The sequence below is a fragment of the Lagopus leucura genome, unplaced genomic scaffold, assembly GCF_019238085.1.
Source record: "Lagopus leucura isolate 7727_CA_CO unplaced genomic scaffold, USGS_WTPT01 Super-Scaffold_100001, whole genome shotgun sequence".
Classification (NCBI taxonomy): domain Eukaryota; kingdom Metazoa; phylum Chordata; class Aves; order Galliformes; family Phasianidae; genus Lagopus; species Lagopus leucura.
In genome coordinates this window covers 50,200,367-50,221,790 of record NW_024962262.1, presented here as the reverse complement: position 1 = coordinate 50,221,790, position 21,424 = coordinate 50,200,367, and the positions used below count along the sequence as shown (strand labels likewise).

Below are 21,424 nucleotides of genomic sequence, written 5' to 3'. Positions count from 1 at the left end.
GCTGTCACCTGCACCTCTCCTGTACACATAAAGCAAACTGCAAATGAGGCAGGAGAATAAACAACAAAAAGAAAACACGCTCATAGAGTTACAGTCATGAGTCACAGAGTGGCCTGGGTTGAAAAGGACCACAATGGTCATCTAGCTTAACCCCCCTGCTACGTGCAGGGTCACCAGCCACCAGACCAGGCTGCCCAGAGCCACATCCAGCCTGGCCTTGAATGCCTCCAGGGATGGGGCATCCACAGCCTCCTTGGGCAACCTGTTCCAGTGCATCACCACCCTCTGTGTGAAAAACTTCCTCCTAATATCTAACCTAAACCTCCCCTGTCTCAGTTTAAAACCATTCCCCTTGTCCTATCACTGTCCACCCTCATAAACAGCCATTCCCCCTCCTGTTTATATGCTCCCTTCAAGTACTGGAAGGCCACAATGAGGTCTCCCCAGAACCTTCTCTTCTCCAAGCTAAATAAGCCCAGTTCCCTCAACCTCTCCTCACAGGAGAGTGCTCCAGTCCTCTGATCACCTTTTGTGGCCTTCCTCTGGACCCATTCCAATAGATCCATGTCTTTCTTGTGCTGGGGGCCCCACACAGTACTCCAAATGGGACCTCACAAGAGCTGAGTAGAACGGGACAACCACCTCCCTCTACCTGCTGGCCACCCATTTAATGCAGCCCAGAACACAGTTGGCCTTTTGGGCTGCAAGCACATACTGCTGGCTCATGTCCAGCTTGTTGTCCGCCAGGATCCCCAAGTCCTTCTCCACTGGGCTGCTCTCAAGAAGATCTTCCCCCAGTTTGTATAAATACCTAGGATTGCCCCAACCCAAGCGCAGCACGCTGCACTTGGCCTTATTGAACCTCATTATGTTCACATGGGCCCACTTCTCCAGCCTGTCCAGGTCGCTCTGGAAACAAATTATTTCACTAGAGAAGAAAGTTACAACATCCAATAGTTTACTAGGGCAAGAATCTTTTATTACAACAAAATATACCATCTGATACTTCAGTCTAAAAATATTCCGTGTATTTTATTAGTTTTTCATCCTTTTTTGAAGAGATATTGTAATTGTGTTATGGTTTCAAGGCAAAAGATGCTGAACACCCAGATAAGACCTTCTGACTCGTCTTGCTTGAATCAGTTTTCTTGAATCCATTCTGAAGAGTGCACATCTAACCCGCAAATGGGTATGGTGGGATTCCTTTCACCCCAAGCCCAGTAATCTACCAAAAAAAAGAGAGGAGAAAAAAAAGAAAAATGCAGTTATGTCACCACTGCCAAACACTCTTCTTTCACAATCAGGACTGCTTTCATTTAGAAAAGGATGGTGTCCAACCTGACATACTACTGCATTGTGTATCCAGTTAACACAGGCTGGAATTTCAACCCACACTCTTTACACACTAAGCAATCAGAGGCCAGAGGCCACTCCTCAGTCCATCATCCATTCCCCAAAAGCCTCTTCTCAGATGCTGCCAAGCCATAGTTCTGTAATTCCCCCCACCTATACAGAAGTGTGGGGTCTTTAAAACACAATCCTCAGGTGAGGTATTTTTTAAAGAGAGAATTTAGTTACAACTATCTAGAGAGTAAATAAAAGCAGATGTTTTTATCTGCCATTGTTTAGGGTACAAAACATCTTCCTGTAATAAACAGAAAACTCCCTCCTGGGAGGGGAGCAGTAAGAAGAGGTGAGGGCATAGGAAATTTGCACTGTCAGCTACAATGTGCCATGTATTACAGGGTCTACAGAACATTTCCTGACCCATTTTATTTGTTAGTATGGATGTCACAGTAACAAATTTTAAATAAAGAAACATTTTCAAATCATTGAATACATTTAAGTTTCTCCTCCTGCAACAGGAACCAAAAATATGAACTTCACATGTACGAATGGCATTCTAACAACCACCCTCCTCCCGCTTCCCACCACTCCAACTGTTGTGCTGTCTAAGTGCAGGAGGAGAAAAACGGCCTTGTAAAATGAAAGGAAAATGAACCATTCACCTTGAAAACCCCACCAGCCTGTGGCTGCTGTGAGAGCCGCTCTCTATCCATCCCATCGCTGGCTGAAGTCACATACATCTCTGAATAATCCCTTCCTCCAAAGCAGCAGGAAGTTGTCTTGTCAGCAGGAAGCTTCACCGTCTGGATTCTTTTTCCTGGAGAAAAGCATGCATGCAGTTTCTTGTTTGTCTACTTACAGCAAAAAATTTAAACAAATTATTGCAAATAAGCCCTATGGAGTCAGGCGCTCCACAGAAGCAAACAGGGGGGCCCTGGGAGATCCCACGCTCTGTCAGCACACTCATAGACACTGGGACACAGAAGGCAGGTTTCTGTTAACCACACTGCTGCCGACCAGGAGTTATTTGACAAGTTTCAATCTCAGTTATCACAAATGAATCACGACCCAAATCCCAAATTAGAGCATGTCCTCTAATTAAATGCTAACATCCACAGCACAGACATCCCCATCTGAGCTCATCATCTAGGCTGCCATATAGGCAATGGAAATGGGATTTAATTCCTCCCTAAAACAGGTCACATGAAACCCGCCCCAGACCTGCTGACTTCTCTGTTTTAACTACAAAGGAAGCCTGGAGCGAGCAGAGCTCGTGCAGCTCTCGCTATGCTGCCACTGCCTGAAGTTAAGGAAGATTAATTCCTAGAAGATTTTCCTGAAATTTTAATAACCTTTCAAATAATGCTTGCATAAAATAGAGATCATGGGACACGTCTGAAGTTTACAAAAAAAACTCAGGGCTACCATAAATATTATGCATTTATTACGCCAAGAAATAACTATCATCCTAATGACAGAAGTAAACAGATTGCCTCTGGTGTTAACCAGAAGATTGCTGAGACACTTCAAAGCAGATTTTTCTACAACTCCTCCAAATTCTGGGCAATATAATAATGGCTTGTAGCCATCATGCCCGTCTTGTTTATCTACAACTGACTTTCACTTTCTAGAAATACATACGAATCCCTTACAAAATACGTGATTTCCCTGGGTCTTCAGTTATGTGTGCACAAGGCTTGGTTCCCTTACAGTAACACACTGTTCAGCGATGTGCTGAAACAGCAGAATAACAACCTTGATATTGGGAACTCTACAAAAGGATGAAAAAAAAAAAATGGAAAACTGGGTCTGCTGGACACCTCTGAGAACTTTTTGGTCAGCTTAAGGGTAGGGTGACATTTCCCAGGATGTGTTTATCAAAGCACTTTTGTCTCATTCATTATGTCCTCTAAAACCTTTTGCCTCACCCAACAAGTTGTGCTTTGGCCTCCTGCAGCGCAGTATCAGAACTGTGAAGAACTGACAGGGCACAGGCACAGTGGAAAAGAAAGATGTAGCTGTAGGTGTCCCTGTTCATTGCTACAGAGTTGAACTAGATGACCATTAAAGGTCCCTTCAACTCAAAGAATTCTGTGATTCTACGTTAATGAAGCCACAGGTACAGTTCTGCCACAATTTTGGCTCAGACACACCTGGTTGGGGTTGTTGCTCACCAGGGATTGTTTGGGTTCTATTTTGGTGTGAGAAGACACACTGGCTGTGCAGTCTAAGTTACAGCATGGCACACAGTGCACGACTAAGGGACTCATTTTACTTGCTAGCACGAACGTAACCAGCTACCCAAACCTTGGGACTGAGAGGGATGTGTGGGTTTGTTTTTGTTTTGCTAAATGCCCTCACACAAGAGCTGGATACTTTCATACTGTTTTGCTTTCATTTCCAAAATAAATGAAAGAAAATAGCAAGCTAACAATGGTGAAAGAACCTCTTGTATGAAACAGACAGTGAAGTTTGACTCTGAGATTCCTTATATTGCATAACAAGCTTCTTTGACACTGACCCACAGTGATTAAAGTAAAAATCAAAATAAAAGTTAAAAAAAAAAATCATTATCAGTGTAATGGTGCTCAGGTTATATACAAATGTGGTTACCTCCTTTTTTTTTTTTTTTTTTTTTTTTTCCCTGAGAAAAGCAAATTTATCTAAATATTTAGAAAATTGGGTGAGAAGAAGCCCTGTGTGTTGCCTGGGAGTGACGAGGACCAAAATGAGTTCCAAGGCAATGATCCTGCCAACTGGCTCCAGCAGTGGTTACTCAGTCAGCTGGAAGTGGAGAGATTACATGGCTGTGGGTTACATGGTGTCTTGTAAAACACTCCAGAGGCCACCTGAAAAAAAATGGTCTGACACAAAGCCTGAGCAAAAAGGACAGGGAAGGGCATTCAAAGGGTGAAAACATGCATCAAAGAAGAGGCATGAGCACATGAGATAAGGGAAGAGGCCCTGAGTGCATCAGCAAAGTGGTCCCAGCGGGGAACAGCCTGGATGATACTGTTTACAAAACTCTGAGATGAGCAACATCTTCCTGGAGATGTGAGAAAATCCACACCTGGATGCTCTGAATTCCACCCAAAAAAGTATTTTTCTATGTTTGGTATCTCTAGATGAGAAACACTTCAACAAGCCTTTCAGAGACCCTGTGCAATCAAGGGATATTAAAAATGATTGATGAGGAAGAATTGGAAAACAACTGATTTCCCATTAAAAGGCATGGTTTCATAAAACCAGATCACTAAATGACTGGAAGGTAAGACACGAGTTGGCACACACACAAGTTGGACATCCCTTTTGAGCCCTTGGAAAGCCAGTGGGATCAGTCAGCACAGCCTTTCCCTGTAGCACATTCTGAATCCAAGGGCAGCAGCTACCTAGGCTAAAGAAGCCTCAATCTGAAAACCTGCTTCACCCTGAACCTCAGAAGCTACATTTAGAAGAGATGCCAAACCAACAAGTTTTCTTGCCCAGAGCTGCTGGGATCTCCCAGCTGGAGCTTCGTCCTTCTGGGGTTGTATTCTGCAGGACAGGAGGAAGTCCCACAGGTTGGCAGAGCCTTGGATGGATATAAATAAGAAAGAGAAGGAAAAAGGCTACCTGAACCTTAGTTAAGACCCTGGAGGAGTCAGAAGAGAGGTGGCAGCCTACTTGGTGTACAGTCAGGCTCTGCAGCACGCTGTAGAACAGGCCCACATCAAGGGATGCTGGCATCCCTTAGTCTGCAGCCCCATAAAACCCCATGACTTCTGTTAGAGCAGGACCAGCACAGCAGATCCTGCACTGCATCATACGAACCTGTGCTGTCTGAGACTTGTCAAAAACAAGTTCTCATTCTCACTCACTGGCCCCTTGCAGACAGTGTGGTTCATTCTTTCTCAAGTGCTTTTCCAGAGTTTATACCCAGACAAAATCATGCCTGGCAGACCACCAAAGATGAAATGGGAGTAGCAACACATGGCAGACTCAGACAATGGGCACACCCAAGACATTACTGTGGGAATGATAAAATGCTGTGGGATTCATTAAATATTTTTTTGTGATTTCAGTTGCAAAATTTATCATGCAAATAATGTTCAACAATAATAAAAAAAAATGTTGCTGGCATCAGTGTCATGTGAAACTTGTATTAATTTCAGCAGGGTGTCCAAAACAAAACACCATATTGAAAAAGCAAGACAAAAAAAAAAGAAAAGGCTTAAATCACCATTACCATTTCATGGCTTATCAATAATTTTCCACATCACCTATTACCTGTAAAGGTGAATACTGATGTTCGATTTAGAGGATGCAAGAGGATGGTAAATCTTTGGTGGATACAAGAGGATGTCACGACGGATGCTTAGCTACTGCCTATCCACCAAGAGTGGTAACACAGATGAGCTGCTCCAAAGGCAGCTAGGAGAAATCTTTGGATCCACTGGCCTCATCCCTATGGCAAATTTCAACTTCCCAGACACCAGCTGGAAATAACACACTGCCACGACATGCAAGTCTGCAAAATTCCAAAAGAAAGCTGAAGATCACCTCCTGTTACAAGCACTTTAGTGAGCCAACTAGGAAAGGTGCCCTACTGAACCTGTTGTTGAGAACTGAGAAGGCTGATGGTAGGTAGCGATGGTAGATGGCCATCTTGGCCACTGTGATAACAAATTAGCTGAGTTGAACACTTTTGGTGTAAGAAGAAAAAGGGCCAGCAGAGTTGGCACCCTGGGAATCAGCTCTGGAGTGTTCAAGGGTCTGGGAGAGCTGGCTGATTTTTAAGAGCCACCTTTCAAGAGCCCAAGAGCAGGCAATCCCATTGTGTCAACAAGTCATACTGGCTGGTGTGATGTCTGACAACAAAATAAGCTGTTCTAAATATGTCAAGAGCGAGAAGAGGCCTAAGGAAAACACTGGATTGTGCAGATGGTCAGCTAGCATGCAGGGATCAGGAAAAGTCAGAGTCATGTTTAGTACCTTTTTTGCCTGTTTTCAATATTAAGGTTAATATATATTTTAATATTAATGACAGATCTTGAGCTGCCCAATCCTCTGAGTTGGAAGACCATGACTGGGGGAGTGCTGACTTTCCATTTCTGGCCACTGAAATTGTAAGGGACCATTTGTAACAGTTGAATGTTCAGAAATCTATGGGGCCTGACAGGAATGGATTTCAGAATGCAGAAGGAGACAGCACATTATAGCTGGATGACTCTGAACAGTTCACCCAAGACTGAGGAAGCCTGGTGAGACTGCCACTGACTGGAAGCCAGCTGACGTTACACCCAGCTACAAGAAGAGTATAAAAGAAGACATACAAAACCATAGAGCTGTTAGCCTAAACTCAGTACCCAGAAAAATTATAGAGATCATTCTGGGTGCTATAAAAACGTGCTTAAATAACAAAGCTATTATCAGGCATAATCCACATGAGTTCATCAAGGGCAAGTCCTATCTTAGCAATCTGGTATGTTTATACAGTAAGGTCACCCGCTTGGTGGACGAAGTGGATGTAATCTTTCTTGATTCTAGGAAGGCCTTCAATATCATCCCTCACTGCATCCTTCTGAACAAGCAGCCCAGCTATGAGATGAACAGGTACCTGCCATGCCATACTAAGTGTGGAACTGGCTTTGCAGGGGAATCTAGATAAACTAGAGCACTGGGCAATCAGCAGTGGCATGAAATTCAATAAAGAGTGCTGGGTGCTGCATCTCACTGCTCCCTGCAGCTCCCTGAGTTGGGAAAGCAGAGGGAGATGCCAGGCTTTGCTCCTGGGAACAGATAGCAGGACAGAATAGCACAAAGCTGCATAAGGGAAGGTTTTGCATTGGCATTAGCCCATGCAAACTGGGCATTAGGAAACATGTATTTACCATTTAGGTGGTCAGACATAGGAACAGGCTTCCTAGAGAGGTGCTTGGAGTCCCACACCTGCCAGCATTCGAAACGCATTTGGACAATGCCCTCAGTAATATGTTTTAACTTTTGATTAGTCCTGAAGCAATCAGGCAGTTGGATTTGATGATCTTCGTAGGTCCTTCCAAACTGATTTAACTGTTCCCATGTTCTGTTCAAATGTTCTATTTTAACTCAAACAATTCACACGTGTAACAGTAGTTCCTCACTGCAGCTTCACCTTTTCCAACACAACAGAGGCTGGGAACAATGGAAACTTATTTACAGAGCTAACTTCTAGAAGCAATAAAAGACACTCGCTAACAAACAAACAAACAAAGATTTAAGAGTAACAGTTGAACCATTTCTGTGTTGAAGGGAGAAGAAAAACTACTTGTTTTTTTTTAAATGCAGACTTTGCAAGGACTCACCTGTCTCAGGATCAAGGCGAATCACTCTCCCACCATTGTAGCAAGCTACCCAGAGTTTGCCTTCTGTATCAATGCACATCCCATCAGGAATGTTCTCCTCTTTTTCCACTTTGTATATACTCCTACGGTTGCCTGCAAGGTAGAAGTACAACTAAGAGATGCTCTCTTCCAGTGTATCACTCATGCTCCATATTTAGAATAGAAACTAATGATTTAGAATATTACCTAATGATTTTTAAAATAAATACATATATGAATATATATGTATATATATATATTCAGAACATGAACTACGTATTCTGAAAGCAGACTGAATTCTTTCAATTATGGTTTGCTTCCAGTCAGAGAACCGGAGATTTTCATCAGCCTGCTGAAACATGCCAATTATCAGTGTTACGACACAAAACTGACCTTCAGCTACATAAACTGAGAGTTTATATAAACAGAGATTTAGGAAAAGCAATAACTTCAAAGGCACACTGTCAACTTAAAAACAAATAGTTCTATCTGAACTTCTATCCACTGTTATTAAAGAAAATTAAAACCAACTTTCCAACATTGTTTATTTTATGCTCTGACAACTTCAATGTTTCTCATATGTTGCAATGCTTTTAATGAGTTCCCTTTCTGCTCCTAGGGATTATCAGATTGCCCACAGAAAAATAAGCAGGGGGAAGAAGGGAGAACCACACCATTTCCTAAAGGAAAAAAAAATAAATCATAAACCAAAAACATAGTAAAGACATCAGGACAAGATGCTACACCTAAAATGATTTAAAATGTTTTAAAATTAACAACATTTCAAATTGACAGGATTCTTTAAAGGCAAAAGCCTGCAGTCTGTGCATTCAAAAGCAATTTCTTAGTCCAAGTCACTCAAATGTTTAATTTGCCCAAGCATGTAAGAGCCCTTATGGGCTTGTTTTGCTTTGTTTTAAATGAGTGAAGGAAGAAGACTTTTGAGTTACTGTTTTCCAGCTGTTGCTAAGATCTGTCTGCTTGTGATTTAAAAACCAAAATAGGGTAAAAAATAATCTAGAGAAGCCTAGCAGCAGTTTTGAAAAGCTAGCCTCATGCAGCCACAGAAATCTAAGCATACAAGGAACCCTGCCCTTTTTATGCAGGAAAATCAGATCAGATCATGTTTAGTAACAGGAGTCCAGATTACTACTCAAACCCCACCGTGCAACTGCAATATTTTATGTTAGCAACTGCCTCTGATTTGTTTGAGATATAGACACATGGGGGCACAGGTTTGTTTTAATACGGCTTCTGCTGCTTTGTTCTAAGAAGGATTCTGAAGAAGTGCACGTGAAGCTCAGAACATAATTCATTATCTTGGTAAAAACCAGACTGAAAACTAACATGCCAATCTTCAGGCACAAATGACTATTCTAAAATACCACATTTCATACCAATTTTTCCAGTTTGGAGATCATAATCAAAGGCATCCACTGAGTAGGTCAAGCTGTCAATGTAAAAGAAGGTTTTGTGATCCAGCGACCAGTCCAGCCCATTGGAAATGTCCACCTGATCAAAGTGCTTCACCACAGAGTGGTCAGGGCACAGCGTGTACAGGGAGCCCTGGCGAGGCTCCAGCACTGCGGGTCGAATCTCTTCAGCCATCGTACCTGTGCAGGGCCATAGGGCAGAAAGCAGGTTCAAAGGGAATGAACGGGGTTTGGTGGCAGCCCCTCGCTGTGATGATGCCAGTAGGAGAAGGGAGCAGCGGAGGGGCTTCAGAAATTCAGGGAAGAACGACAGAGGAAGGCAGATTTCAGAAGTGCCTGCATCTAGCAGATGACAAAACAGAGCCTTTGTTTTGACTGCTGAAATGGCATGCAGTCAAACTTCTCCAAAACGCTTTTACTTTCAAAAATAAAGAAAGGTGTTGGCAACATTTTATTTCCAACATACCTTAACATTTGGTATTGAGGAAGCATAGGAAATACTTTCCCTCAGAAACTGTCTTATAAAAACAAATCTCATCTTTGTGGCTCTACGTTGTCAGTTGACAGTGGTTCTTGAGAGGATGCAGAAAAGCAAGCTAGGGCAAACCTAAAGACCTAACTGCACAGCAGGCACACAGAGCAGTGCTTTTAAAGCCAGGAGAGAACCAGGAGATGGCTGAGACAGGAAGATACCTCTGGCTGTCATCTAGTCTCACCCCTGCTCAGAGCATGTTGCTCAAGACCAAGGTCAGTCTGGTCTTCAATATCTCCACAGATGGAGACAGCATAGCTGCTGTGGGAAACCTGCTCCACTGCCCAACCATCCTAACAGATGACCAGCAACAGAGTTCTCTTACATTTACACACGATTTCCTTAATGTCAGTCTACAACCTCTTGTCCTGAGTACCACTGAGCAGAATTCCAGATCCCCCTCCTTAACCAGCACCCCACCAGCTTCTTACAGCCATGGGTGAGACACCCCTAAGCCTTCTCCTCTCTGTGCTCCAGTGTTTCCACTGGCACTTTGTCATTCAAAATGAGCACACCAACAGGGTGAAGACAAGGTGTCTTAAACTAGGCAGACCCTGAATAGTAGCTCTCTTTTTACAAAAAGAGTCCTGATTAGGTGGTGGCCAGGTGATCCAAATACAATTCTAAATGGGACTGAATAGTGGAAGACAAAAAAATCCTTACTATAAACTATATATAAAAATACATGTAAACTATTTTTAATACTAACTATAAACCAACACTACATCTCCAACTGACTGCTGCATGCTGGCAGTAAAACCACAGAGGAGGAGCATGGCAAGGACTGAGCAGCCACAGAAAGGAACCAGGTGCAGCATACCTGCAAAATACCTCCCTGCAGGATCTACTTTCCCATCGTTGAATCGGTTCTTTGCTTTATCTCTGTCCACCTGAGCAATGGGGGTTACCAATTGCTCTTTCCATTTCAAAGCAGCAAACTTGGTTCCCAGTGTGATGACATAATCCCCCGATTTCCGAAGAGCCACAGAGCTCACTGGAGCATCTAGAAACAGGAAGGGAGGAAAGTGCCAGTAATGGCAGATTAGTATACAGTAGTTAAATAAAAATAAAAAAATCAGCGTGAAGATAACATCTCTGTAAAAGCCTCCAATCAGATGCAACATAAAGGAGAGCAACTTTAAATAAAGCAATAAAATCTGAGATAGGATTTAACAGAAAAGACTTAGGAATATGCATGGGACTGATCACCAACTCTCTAACTAAAACATTTGCCATATTTATAGCTTTGCAGAGATATAGCTTTGCTAATGCAACCACCATAAGCCATCCATGCTGCCAAAAGGAGCTGCTCCCTGGTGGCCACCAGTTTGTGGCACCCTTTGGTTTGTAGCCCCACCAGAGACACCACCACACAAGAAACACAATGCAGGCACTGCCCAACTGCATGTGTGCATGGGGAATGGGGAGCAACTTGAGGGCAGAGCTTTAGGGTGTGAAGTGTTCCAGCCACCCCAGTGCTTCCCAGACCCTTGCTTTCTCCATGCCTCTATTTGCAAAGAGGGCACATTCACCTTTTCATATGACTTGCTGCACTGAACCAGGGCTGCCAGGAGCTCTACTGGGCCCTGCTGAGGATGTACACGTGCAGCAAAGACAGCACTGTATCAATATGGCACCCTCGTCTCCCCAAGCTGCAGGGTCACAGTGCCACCAGCCACAAAACTCTGAGCAGCAGCACTGATTCCAGGTTCAGTTTGGCTAACTGTCCTTACTCAGGTACATGAGTATCTAAATGGGGACTATAAGAAAGAAGGGGACAGACTCTTTAGCAGGGTCTGTTGTGATGGGACAAGGGGAAATGGTTTCAAACTAAAAGAGATTTGGGTTGTGTATAAGGAAGAAGTTTATTTACAGTAAGGGTGGTGAGGCACTGGAACAGGTTGTCCAGAGAAGTGGTGGATGCCCCATCCATTCAAGGTCAGGCAGGATGGAGCTCTGACCACTCTGATGTAGCTGTAGGTGTCCTTGTTCATTGCAGGGGGGTTGGACCTTTAAGGGTCCCTTCCAACTCCAACAGCTCTATGATTCTCCAGTCACACCACCTGTGTGGCCCACGCCAGGAATGCAGACAGTGGGCAGTGGCACTGCTGCAGCCAGGTCAGGGGAAGGGAGTTTGGGAAATAATGCTTCCAAATCAGCGTAACTCCTCCTCTCATCTTGAAGCTGGTAGCTATGCTGATTTTAGGGTCAGAAAATCCAGGCCAATGAGGTGTTGGGTAGGCAAATGAAGTGTCTTTCACCATGAGTTACTGAACGTGACATAGCATTAAAACCCAAGTTAAAAAATGTCAGGAGCTGCCCTGAGACAGACCCATAGAAATTTACATTATCACTTCCAGAAGTTAATGTGCAACTGTTTATTAGTGCTAGCATGCCTCTTCTGGAACAAAGCCCTAAACCGTTGAACACAACCAACCATTGTGCATCACAGAATTACAGAATAGCCAGGGGTGGAAGGGACCTCAAGGATCACAAATCTCCAACCCCCTGCCACAGGCAGGGCCACCAACCTCCCCATTTAGTGCTACACCAGGCTGCCCAGGGCCCCATCCAACCTGGCCTTGAACACCTCCAGGGACGGGGCATCCACAACCTCTCTGGGCAGCCTGTTCCAGCACCTCACCACTCTCTCTGTACAGAACTTAAAGAACTAGCATCACCAAGCATCATAACAGCTCCTTACCCATGGACACAGCCTGCACCTGCCCGCTGGCCGCATCCCAGCGGCACACCTTCCTGCCCGTGATGTCCACGTACAGCAGCGAGTTCTCCTTCTCATCCCACACCGGAGACTCCCCGAGCCTGTATCGGTCACTCCCGATACACTCGATCTTAACGGAGGACATGCCTGAGGGGAAAGCACAGCTGTACACATCTCCGGGCAGCGGGAGGGCAGCGCGGCCGGGCACACGCGGTTCTCTACCGCGAAGCCGTCACGGCCAGCATGGGAGCCGCTCGGCCCAGGTCCGTGCCCGGCCCTCCCCGGTCGCTCTGCCGCGCCTCTCGGCGCCGCAGCTCTCGCCGGGCGTTGCGAGTCGTACCTGAAAGAACGAGTCGATCCCAGCGGTAACAGCGCGCCTACCTGCTGCCGGCCGCACCGCCGCGCCCGGCCCGACGCCGCCGCTCTTATACGGCGGGAGGCGGCCACGCCAGCCCGCGGCCGAGGGGCAGCGGCGCGGGGCCGGGCCCGGCTAGCGGCCCTCCCCGGGGCACTGCGGGGCGGGGGCCGAGCCGGGCAGGGAGCCGACGGCGGCAGGGCGCGGGGTCACGTAGTCGCAGTGCTGCTTCCGGCGCCACTGAGACATGAGGCGGGCAGCCGGGCTCTCGTGGCCCTGAGCCGGGTCTGCGCACAGAACAGTGCGTTTCACTCAGTGCTCTCACCTCGTTCGCAGAATGACCGAATCCTCCCCTACGACGACAGGCTGAGGGAGCTGGGCTTGTTCAAGAGGGCTGAGGAGTGACCTCACTGCAGCCTTTCAGTACCTAAAGGGAGCCTATGAACACGAGGGGAATCAACTCTTTGAAAGGGTGGATAACAGCAGGACAAGGGGAAATGGTTTTAAGTTAAGGGAGGGAAGATTTAGGTTGGATGTCAGGGGGAAGTTTTTTACAGAGAGAGTGGTGAGGTGCTGGAACAGGCTGCCCAGAGAGGCTGTGGATGCCCCATCCCTGGAGGTGTTCAAGGCCAGGTTGGATGGGGCCCTGGGCAGCCTGGTCTAGTATTGAATGTGGAGGTTGGTGGCCCTGCATGTGGCAGGGGGTTGGAGATTCATGATCCTTGAGGTCCCTTCCAACCCAGGCCATTCTGTGATTCTGTGACCCAAGGCAAGCTATTACTGACTGCCAGCACAGAAAACAAACATCCAGGAAAAAGAAGTGCCACAGTAGCTCTGGGTTTTGTGTATTTCACAAAGGAAGTTAAAAAATAAAAATAATTTAAAAAAAAAATCATTGAGAATTTAATCATAGTATCATGGTTGGAAAAGACCTCTGAGATCACTTAGTCCAACCACCAGCCCATGCCCACTGAGCACGTCCCTCAATGCCATACCCACACGGCTCTTCAACACCCTCAGGGACAGTGGCTGCACCACCTCCCTGCACCATCTACCTCACCACTCTTCTTAGATGAAAATTTTCTCATTATCCAACCTGAATCTCCCCTGGCACAATCTGAGGCCATCATTCTCTCTCACCCTATTGCTGTTACCTGGTTCAAGAGGCCAACTCCCATCTCATGACAACCTCCCTTCAGGTAGTTGTGGACAGTGATAAGGTCTCCCCTGAGCCTTCTCTTCTCCAGACTGAACAATCCCAGTTCCTTTAGCCCATAAGACTTGTGCTCCAGACTGTTCACAGCTTCATTACCCTTCTCTGGATACTCTCCAAGGTCTTGATGTCTTTCTTGTAGTGAAAGGCCCAAAACTGAGCACAGTACTCAAGGTGAAGCCTCACCAGTACCAAGTACAGAGGTAAGTTGAAACTCAGCTGTTGCTTTTCACAAAGCTCAGCCATGTGTGCTGCTCTCCAGGTGCACACAAGTGAGGCCATTGGGTGCACGGCCAATCAACAGCTCACTGCCTTTGCCAGCAGGAGATGCTCACAGCCCTGCCCCACTAGCGAGCCTCTGTGCTCCTCACTGACCTCAGCCTTTGCCAGCGTGGTTAGAGAACATCTAAACAGGCTGTGTATTGACACACACCTTGGGTGAAAATTAACAGATGATGCACGCTCCAGGTTACAACACCAATTCTCCCTTCTGCCAAAGCATCAAATATTTTGAACTTAGACCTCTAGTTATGTGGCACAGTGCTCCTTTGACTTTTCTGTAATTGCTAACCCAGGCTTGCTGAAAGACAAAACCGAGGAATTTGTGGCTTCATTCACTCATGAGTGACTTCATGAAGACTGACTTGGCCTCAGGTTTAGCAGGAGTGGAAGAGAGATGCCAAAGGAGCTGGCCACTTCCCACTGCTGCACTGCAACCACAATGTTTACCACATGATGAGTGCTAGGGGGCACACAGCACCCCTGTGGCTTCTCACCAGCCAGTGGCTCAGAGGTGCTTGGTGAGCCCGCTGTTGCTGCACCTGGTAGGGCTCCTTGCACTCACTGTAATCCAGCTGCATGGGAGTGGTGCATCATCACAACCACTAATAGCACAAGGCATAGAGATCCCACAAGGGGAAAAAGTAGCCCCACCCAACAAGAGAGGGTGGTAGACAACTTCAAGGCTTGTAAAAAGAAAGCAGTTCTTGCATGTGCAGCTTCCTGAGAGGCTGCAGTTCTTTCTTCTTTTTCATGAGCCCAACCCTGCTGTTTCTTCATTTTTAGAGCCATCTCTGTCTTTTCTTTATTTACTTTTCTTAGTATATAGCTGGGGAAAGCAAGATGAGAAGTGGACATTGCCACGTGTTTGTTTTCAGCCAAACATAATTCATGGAATGAGCTTTCCTGCCTGGATCAAGCTTTCATCTGTCAGCAAGCAGCAGGTAGGTGAGCATGCTGAGAGCTCACAGCCATGTACTGCTCTGGGTGATCACAACCATGTCTGTAAGCGCTCACATGATTTGAACATTTGCCAAAGCTCAGCATTTACCTGCATTGCCTCCTTGAGAGAAGGCAGCACAAGGCTGGTAAGCAGCAAACTTGTGCCCGCTGATTATTTTATATGGTATCTCAAGTCTAACACACCTTGCTAGCACGCTGTCAAGGAAGTGAACGCAGAATGGATTAGGAGTCCTAAATAGGGGAGATCTTTTCTAAAAAGGATTGCACCAAGTTACCATGAAGTTGTATCAAAGCATTTAGCCCTAGAAGACCAGTTTCTGTCACAGAACTATCAAAAGTACCCTTTACTTATTAAGATTTATTGAGCAGGCTTCTTTAAGCATCGTTTCTTGTGTACTGGGTGCAAACCCAAGTAAAAGCATCGCAGAATGGAGTGCTATAACCGAGCACACGGTGTGGCCCCTCTCGCTGCAGATGGTTTCTCAAACACCGCTCACGCTGCCACATGTGCCTCCCGGCTCCTATGTCAGCACAGCACCTGCTAGCACTAGTTCCTGCCATCCCAGCCACCTCACAAAGCTCGAGTGTCAGGCCGGGCCTCTGCAGCTCTCCGCTCCGCCAGTGAGGAACAGGGTGCCTCAGAAAGGGTGAGCATTCTTCCAATGGAGCATGGCCAAGAAATGTTTCCTAATGCCTTGCTTTCCTGCTCTTTGTACCCCGTGTGGCCTGGATTTGCATTTTGCTTGCCTTGGGAAAAAGAAAGATCATTGATACGTCCTGTGGCAGCTGCAGAATTACAGCCACAATGGTGGCAGTATCAGTAACAGTGCCTTCAGTGTTCGCAGCTCTCAGGCACACAAGCCCTTCTTCAGGCCCAAGTCAGAAGCAAACCTCAAATTAACTGCAGGTTTGGGACAACTGCTCTGAGTTTAATTCAGTGCATTCAATCAGACAATTTGAGAGAAGTCTGTTTTCCGGACTAGCTGCCTGTGACCCATGTAAACGATGACTTGCATCACCTGGCCTACCCATTTCTCCACCTTTAGACTTATTTTGGCCAGGGGAGACAAGGGGACAGAAGGTAAGCCTGTGCCCTTTCAGAGATAGCAGAACAATGCTGAGCCATCAGCTGGAGGAGTGGAGCTGTCTGGCTCATCCATCCAGATGCAAATGGAGCCTAACTTATCAGTGATGCTGGGAAGCACCACCCCAGGAGATAAGAGAGGTGGAGCCATGGAGGAATGCGCCCAGACCCAACTGATCAGGTGGCAGCGGGTGCCCATGGGAATGATTTCTCCCCTCAGCTATCTCATCCCTACATTTCTGGAGCCAACACCATTTTCCCAAGTGGCACACAACACATTCTCTTTTCCTAAGTGCCATCCCCAGCAGACTCCCTGTGGTTACCGAGGCCTCAGCAAATATGAGGAGCGGCGTCTTGATGTCGGTCACAGGCTCAAAGGCTTTTGGACGACCAGAAAGTTTCCTGAAGACATCTTTTATGCATTGCTGTTGTATTAGGTTTGGAATTCCTCCTGAGGTCATGGGCCCACCAGTCTGGCTGGAAGAACACCTCTGTAGCCATTAGGGCACCCTGTAAAGGAATGCCTGTCGCAGTGCCCAGTGCTCATCTCCAGGATGAAGGCAGGTGGGGCAGCACCTGGGGGAAAACAAGAGACTGGAAAAAATGTCTTGAGGATGGCAGGGTAAAAAGAAGCCATAAAGGTGTCATTAGCAAGCCTAGCAGATTTAGAACAATGCCTCAGATAAGGCAGCCCAGCCAAAACAGATACCAGCTTCAGGGCTCTGGGAGAACAACAGCCCCAAACAAAAGGCAGAAAGGCAGGGCAAGGTGGATCTAGGACACAGGCCCAGCCATGAGAGGCCTGCTGGAGAAAGAGATTATCTGGAAGCTTTACTCATAGAGGCAGAGAAATTAATGGGCAAATACCTAAGGCTGCTTCTCCTTACACAGCAATATAAATTTACCCAAGCTACATGTGAAGGAATTATCTTTAGAAACACATGCATGCACATCTGCTATTTGAAAACAACTGCTATGTAATTTTTAGAGGAAAAAAATAGTTTTGCTTCAAGAAACTGTGCTTGCTGTCTGTCCCAGCAGTCTAGTTCTGCCCTATCACTGAAGAAGAGTCCACTTGCTGGAGTGGAGTGGAGCTCCGGTGCAGTTATTCCAGGATAGAACCACAGAAATCGTTGGGTTTGGAAGGAACCTTTGAAGGTCATCAAGTTGAATTCCCCTGCAGTGAACGGGGACACATACAGCTACATACAGCTAGGATGCTCAGAGCCCTGTCCAGCCTGTTGGGGATGGCCCAGACTAGTGGGCAATGCTGCAGAATTGCACCCTAGAAGGTGCCAAGGTTTGCTGTGCCATGATGCTGGCATAAAGGAAGATTAAGAAGCAGAACCAGAACCCAGGACCCTGCAAGTCTTCACATATCCCTAAAGCAGCAGTACTAAGCCACCCCATTGTTCCTCCTCTCTGCCCTTTGCCAGTACTTTTCCCTTGCATGCCTAGCTCCCAGATTGTGCAAGGAGCTTCCTCTTACTCATTAATTCACATCAAATGAGTGTTTTCCCAATAGATGTGTCAATTCCCTGCAGTGCTATACCCATCATAGGTACTAGGATCGTCTCAGTTCACACCGATCGTGATGACTGGCTTGTCATGTTAATCTCAGTTCACATAGGTACATTTAGTAATTCAGGTACTGCGCACAGTTCTTGCTCTGCCACCTCTGCCACACAGCCTGCATGGCTGGGCATCACCCATGGTGGCAGTGAGATATGACATCAAAACCAAGCGTGAACTTTAAAGGTTGTTTTTAATGGTCAAGCATTTGTCATTTCTCCTTGTATGGTTTGGGATTCATGATGCAAAGGGAATGTTATACCAAGGATGCATGTAATGGCAGAGCCAAAGCACCAGTTACAGTTGGAAAGTGTTTTCTCTTTAGGTAAAGACAAATCCAGAGACAGTGGTGCTGGGAATCACCATGAAGGCTCTACTTATGTTTGGGAGAGTTTGGCCCAAGTTACCATCAACAAGTAACCAGATTGTCATGGCTGTCGGAATTCTCATTTCTAATGACTGCAAACCAGCAGCAGCTGTTCAAAAAGAAAACAAATGGCAATACCCATGCCCTTCTTTGTCTGTCTTTCCCACATCCCACGGATAACCGGACTGTACTTTCAAAGAGATGAGAGGCCACCAGTCAAAAAGCCACTAAAAGGCAGCCCCTTGCTGGAACCAGCAAGCACACCTTCAGGGAAGAAATCTTTATCCTAAAAATCAGCTGACATTCTGTCACTCATGGCGTCTTCCTACTGCTGTTCTTCTCCTCTCCTCTGTACGCACCTTCATTCCCCTTTTCCTTCTTCCATTTGGTTTTCTTCCCAGCCGTGGGACTCAGTGCCCTGTTCCAGCTGCCCCACTCCAGCTGGAGTTAGTACGTCCACTCACACACACATAGTTCACTGCCCTGCTCCTGTCTCACTTCACCATGGCCTCAGGCACACACACACCCCGTCCATATCCCTCCTGGACAGGAAGGATGCTGTCGGGGTTGCACAGCTGTTCGCTCTCCATCCTTGCTTTAGCCGCCTCCTTTCCTGCCTTCTCCCCAGCCCTGGGGCAGCAGCAGCTTTGGTCAAGCAGCATGGTACAGCATAGCGTCGGCCTGTGTGAGGAGGGGGAACTACAGCAGTACATCAAGCAAAACCCACACACAGCAGCAGCCCGGGAAGAGGCTCGTGCCAATCTGTTCCTTGTACAGCACCAGCCAGTTATTTGTGCATGTGTGAGAGTGTACAGGGAAGAGGCAGGCAGCCAGGCCTCAGATCCCTCTCTATAACTTAATTTGTACAACCAAGAGAAGCAGACATACCAAAACATGAGCAGACAGACAAAAAAGTGAGACCAGTGCAGCAAATGGTCTGTCACATTTGCTGGGCTAGGCAGAAACCAAAGCCAGGCATGGACTATTTGCTAAATACAGCACATCAGCGCTCAGCTACTTTTTGGGGGCAGGCTGAAGGGAAAAAGTTTTCCTTCACGTTTTGGCTTGTTAAAGTGTTACAAGCTCAAGTGGAAATGATTTACTCCTGATGGATGTGGCGCTGCTGTTGGACTGATGAGTTTAATAACCTATGGACACGGAGAGTGAAGCCCTAAATAAATCACAACAAATGAAAATACTGTTAGCAGTTTCATAATTTAATGAAAAAGTACTTGTAAAAAGGGGACATCTGAAAAAGACCGAGTCCATCTTGGAAAATTGAATATATATATATATATTTATATATATAAAACAAAATGCAAAAACACAAAAAAAAAAAAAAGAAAAATCAACAAATAAGGTTAAGAGGTAATACTTCAAACAGTTAGCCACCGAACACACAATAAAAACTAGCAAATGCACTTTGGGAACAATACTTGAGAACTACACAACCAAGGGCTCCTTCATATATCTATTAAAATCACGTAAAAATTAGCAAAACCGTTGCCCAGGAATGAATAACCCCAGAAGAGCAGAAACACTGAGTTTTGCTGAAGCACCATTTTCCTCACCTCCTCCACACGCTGCTGGCCACAAAATGACATGAACACTTTGCTCACCTCCCAGTGCAAGCTGCGTGGAATTTCGTGACCAGCAAGAGGATTGCTAATAAATATCGAAGGAGAACTTAGAGAATCAGAACTGGAACACAAATGCACAGACATCTGTTTCCTTATTCTGAACGGCCCATGGCTTAGAACGCAAAGCATTTCCCTTTAAAATAAAATATGGCGAAACCTAAAATGCTACTGTATATTTACACCAAAAGAAATAATTTTGAAGATACAGCTCTAGAAAGACAAATTACACAAATATACATAAAATCAAGAAGTGGGAGGGAAAAAAGAAAAAAATAAGATGCATGAAGCAAATAGATTAGAATTGCCAACTATACTGGGTTGTATTTTTTTTATTGTTATTTCACTACAGAAAAGTCCTCCAGCCTTGACCTGCTAGTCCTATTGTAAGTAGAGAGATTTCAAAGGTTAAACCAAATCTGAAAATGTTGCTGTAATTTCCTAAGCAATAAATTAAGATGATAAAGGAAAGCAAGCTGTTGTTTGGGTTCTGCACAGTCATCTTTACGCGGGGTGTGAACCTTCCTAGACAAAATGAGCTCTCTAGGGACAGAGGGTGCTGCAGATGGCTGGAACGTGCAGCACGGCTGGGAACAGTGCAGTAGTTTTGCCTGGAAAAGGAGAAATTTGTCTCTATTCAAACAAAAAAATCCCGGATCACATAAACAAGCCAGAAGGGGTTTCCCCTTGCTTCTCACCTCCTCCACACCGTTGAAATTTAAACACCAGTTAACAACTGGCTTTAAAGCACATGCAAAAAGCTTTAGTTTGGGAAACAGCAACTGATCCACAGGTTGAAAAGCTGCTTAATGGAAGCAATAAGTTTTCAGCAATAAAAAACATACTCCAGATGATGACTGGCTAAAATTTTACAGTCCTAGATGCCAGAAGCAGGGCTTTTAAGCCCACATTTAGGCAGCTAGGGTTGAAAATTTGTGCCTACGTAAAAAATTCGGACAAAATTATTTCTAATTCAGCTTATTTTAAAAACACCAGGTACAAATACCTCTGTACGTGAAAACTCAATTTCAAGAGGAACCTGGCATCACTGGTGATTGCCTAAATGTAAGTGTCAAATAGCATTTTTCTTTGAAGTAGTACATCTACTTTTGTAAACACTATCCACAAAATTAGCCATCTGTACTTGTTAGCTGGGTAAAATATTTACAAGTGCATCCCACAACAAGCAGCTATGTACAGAGATTAAAAAAAAAACTGAAGTACTACAAGTTGTATATTTACAAAATAAGCAAATTATTGTGAAGAGAAACACAACCCTCAGCAGGAGCGGGGAGCAAGGGCACAACAGAGGTCAGCAAGTTTGGCAGCTCCAGCGACACCTGCTCCAACTTCCACAAGGAGCCTGCAGGCACCCCTGCGGCTGGAGCCCCCCCGCAGGACGGCAGGGGACCGTCACTTAGTAGTCGCTTGGGCCTGATCCAGCAGAGCACGCCGGTACGTGCCTGGGGAGCTGAGCCCTGAGTTCTGGGAGAAATCAGTGGGACTCAGCACAGGAGTAGCTCTAACACGTACCTAAAGTGCCTTGCTGGATCAGAGCCGCGCTGCAGGTGCCGTAAGA

The 21,424-nt window shown here is 45.8% G+C and overlaps 2 protein-coding genes across 3 annotated transcripts in view; both read right to left on the bottom strand.

The window, feature by feature from the left end:
• Positions 1-957: 957 nt before the first annotated feature.
• Positions 958-12,798, bottom strand: LOC122178111 (regucalcin). 2 transcript variants are annotated; one of them, XM_042868058.1, is made up of 7 exons: positions 12,716-12,798; positions 12,358-12,522; positions 10,474-10,656; positions 9,086-9,301; positions 7,671-7,802; positions 2,010-2,164; positions 958-1,225 (listed from the first exon to the last, which is right to left on the bottom strand). In XM_042868058.1, exons 2-7 carry the CDS (start codon positions 12,518-12,520, stop codon positions 1,175-1,177), a joined length of 900 nt encoding a protein of 299 aa, XP_042723992.1. In that variant the 5' UTR covers positions 12,521-12,522; positions 12,716-12,798; the 3' UTR covers positions 958-1,174. The 2 variants fall into 2 exon arrangements, with proteins under 2 accessions (XP_042723992.1, XP_042723993.1); XM_042868059.1 differs by having other exon boundaries at positions 12,757-12,791.
• Positions 12,799-13,440: 642 nt separating this feature from the next.
• The window catches only part of JADE3 (jade family PHD finger 3), a 36,011-nt gene continuing 28,027 nt past the window's right edge, over positions 13,441-21,424 (bottom strand). The window contains exon 10 of the mRNA XM_042866890.1: positions 13,441-16,845. Within this exon, the coding sequence (XP_042722824.1) occupies positions 16,727-16,845 (119 nt within the window). The 3' untranslated portion in view covers positions 13,441-16,726. The remainder of the gene's footprint in view (positions 16,846-21,424) is intronic.

What these genes read in the sequence shown, in the direction of transcription:
- LOC122178111 (XM_042868058.1), bottom strand. Translation starts at nt 12,520, where the DNA reads ATGTCCTCCGTTAAGATCGAGTGTATCGGGAGTGACCGATACAGGCTC. An exon ending in TGCAGGGAGGTATTTTGCAG is followed by an intron (nt 9,302 to 10,473) that starts GTATGCTGCACC and finishes GGCCCTGCACAG; the next exon opens with GTACGATGGCTGAAGAGATT. An exon ending in AGGCTGGTGGGGTTTTCAAG is followed by an intron (nt 1,226 to 2,009) that starts GTGAATGGTTCA and finishes TTTTTTTGGTAG; the next exon opens with ATTACTGGGCTTGGGGTGAA.